Source organism: Pteropus medius, unplaced genomic scaffold (assembly GCF_902729225.1).
Source record: "Pteropus medius unplaced genomic scaffold, Ma_sr-lr_union100, whole genome shotgun sequence".
Taxonomy (NCBI): domain Eukaryota; kingdom Metazoa; phylum Chordata; class Mammalia; order Chiroptera; family Pteropodidae; genus Pteropus; species Pteropus medius.
In genome coordinates this window covers 26154995-26157796 of record NW_024344378.1, presented here as the reverse complement: position 1 = coordinate 26157796, position 2802 = coordinate 26154995, and the positions used below count along the sequence as shown (strand labels likewise).

Genomic DNA, 2802 nt, shown 5'->3' with positions numbered 1-2802 from the left:
CAGAATTTTACAGCATTATTTTGCTTTGTTCCTAATGCTGATGTTTGAGAAAGCCAATGTCATGGAATCCTGGTCCTTTGAAAGTAACCTGTGTTTCCTTTAGATGTTTTTTAGCAACTTTTCTTTATGGCCGATATTCTAAAATTTTGTGACCCTGTAATGGACACTTCGGCTCTTTCAATAAGACTCGTGTTCTTCGTTCATAGGAAACTTTCTTAAATTATTCCTTGACAGTTTTTCCACATTGAGCTCTTTTTTGACCATTCCTATTAGTCAGATGTTGAATTTCCTGAATCAATGTTCTAATTTTATCTTCTCCCTTTGATGATCTAACTCTTTATCACGAGTTACCTGATTTTAACTTCCAATCCTTCTATTGCAAGTTTTAATTTGACTATTTTGAATTTCTAAGAGGTCTTCATTATTCTCTGAATTTCCCTATTCTTTTTTTCATAGCTTCCTGTCCCTGACCTTGGCTTTAGATGTAATATCTTCTCTTATCTCATCGAGAATATTAATTATAACTTTTTAAAAATGTTTTGCTCCATTCTCTGCAATGTCTTGTTTCCTCTGAGTTTTTCCCCCTGGTAACCCTTGGCTGTCCTTTAATATTTAAAATTAATGCACTGAAAAGCTGACTGGAAGCTCTGTAGGGATGGATGTGAGATGCTTGTCGATTGGTGCCCTTGACTGTGTAGTAAAACGCTAGGGAGCCAACTTTTCTTTGGAGCAGGACCTCTCTGAGTTAGTATCTGTATTAGTCAGCTTCTTTCCCTTACGAATAACCACAGACTCTCAATGGCATATAGCACAAGCATTTATGTCTTGTTTCCCCCACATGTAGGCTGGGCCTCACTGAGCTTGGTTCCAAGCCTCGGGTTGGGTTGAGGTCTGCTCCACATGTCTCTCATCCTCCTTAGACCAGTGTCTACCCATGGAATAGTCTTCTCATGGTGAAAAGCAGGAGAGTAAGAGAGCAGACCGAACAAGACCCTTTCAAGTCACTACTCATTTCATGTGTGCTAACAGGGCCAAGCGATTTGCACAGTCAAACACGAAGTCAGGGGGAGAAGCAATACATTCTACTTACCATGAGGCCATACATAGCAAGAATGAGGATGTGAACTTTATTACTCAGGAATTAAGAATTGGGACCAACAATCCAATTTAATGTTCTTAGTCTTATCTCAACCCACTCAGTGTTCCCCAAAACACAGAAATACCAAGAGAGAAGTCTTTTACATCCTACCTTCTCCACTTAATATTTGGCTTTCTTTTTATATGGACAAACCTGACCCTTCCTACAGAATGCAATTACTGTCTAAAAATGTGGAGTGTAGAAATGGCCGAATTTCATATCATTTTCATCAGAGAACACTTCATACTGTCCACTTACAATTTAAGAAAGTCCCCAAAGTACCATGGATTTAAAAAACACCACGTGAACAATATATCATCTTCTTTTTATAAAAATAAATTATAACCGTATTATGTGCTGTGATAAAAATATCAAACAGAACAAAATTTTAAAAGTTAAAAGCTGCTCTGTCCCATTTCCTGATTTCCTGAATATTACGTGCCTGTTGTCGAAACTTCAGTTGATATAGAAACCAACCCTCAGTCCTATTTGCTGCATGTAACTAGCCTCTATTAATTTTTGACATTCCCATCATCTTTTTAAAAAATAACTCACAGAAATCTTTGAGATTAATAACTAGGTTTTGAAGAGCATCTTTCGGGTACCGTGTGTGTGAGCCTAGAAGGGCGTGGCTTTGCTCCAGCCTCAGGGGATTTTATTTCCTTTTTTTTTTTTTTTTTTGGTGAAGACTGCTTTATTGGTGGCAGTTAGTACAAGTCAATAAATATTAATCCCCAAGAAGAATCCAGTTATTTAACAGCTTACTGGTTCATAGAGAGCTGATGAAATTGAACCAACTGATTGCTGGGAAGATAACCTGAAGTCAATCCTGCTTCTTGGGAAGGGAAGCCATAGCCAGTTGATATGTGACATATGCTGTTCCACCAACTGTAAGAATCATGGGAGCGCTATACAGGAGGGTATCAGTTACCCCACCCTTTAGATGCACTGGAATTCCATTATCCTCCTGAAATAGCTTTTGTTTCTCTGGAACTTTATTTTTGAACTGCCTGCGTGAAGCAGTACTTATGGTCCTCTGGGAAATCTGACGAAGAGCCAGCAGATTCCACAGCATCTTGATTTACTGCCCACCAACCATGACAACTGAATGGTAGGAACCATTTCCTTCCCCCCGCTTTTCTCACAACTTTATTCAGCAGTCGTTAACAATAAATAACAGATTGAAGATGCTTAAAACATTTATGTTAAATTTATCTTCTAAATTTCTAGGATTTAATAAGATAGCTAGAGAGGAAGAGAAAGGGAGAAGTGGGGAGATAGATAGATAGATAGATAGATAGATAGATAGATAGATAGATAGATAGATAGATAGGTGGAAGATGGATAGATGGATGGATGGATGGATGGATGGATGGATGGATGGATGGATGGATGGAAGGATGAGACAGACAGACATTAGAACATGACATGTTTCCTGTAGTTTTGATTGTGGTTTTAGAGGCTGGGCTCCAGTAAAGGATTCCGGTTGAAGAAATGGCTGGTCCCTGCAACTCCAACACAGTTCATCTCAACTGTAGAGTGGTTTTTAGCAAATGAAATATCACCTTTATTTGCATAACAGTGATACTGGAAGAAAGGAATTGTGTCTCAGGAAAAAATGCAGTTAGAATTCTCAAAACAAGGTGTTATATATAGATTTCTCA

At 38.3% G+C, this 2802-nt stretch overlaps 1 protein-coding gene across 1 annotated transcript; it reads right to left on the bottom strand.

Moving 5' to 3' along the window:
- Positions 1-1895: 1895 nt before the first annotated feature.
- Positions 1896-2243, bottom strand: LOC120609699 (cytochrome c oxidase subunit 7A2, mitochondrial-like). The gene has a single exon (XM_039872434.1). The coding sequence runs from the start codon at positions 2211-2213 to the stop codon at positions 1962-1964; it is 252 nt and encodes an 83-aa protein (XP_039728368.1). The 5' UTR covers positions 2214-2243; the 3' UTR covers positions 1896-1961.
- Positions 2244-2802: the final 559 nt, after the last annotated feature.

Bases quoted from the DNA above. Each gene is read 5' to 3' on its own strand.
- LOC120609699 (XM_039872434.1), bottom strand. From the start codon at position 2,213: ATGCTGTGGAATCTGCTGGCTCTTCGTCAGATTTCCCAGAGGACCATA.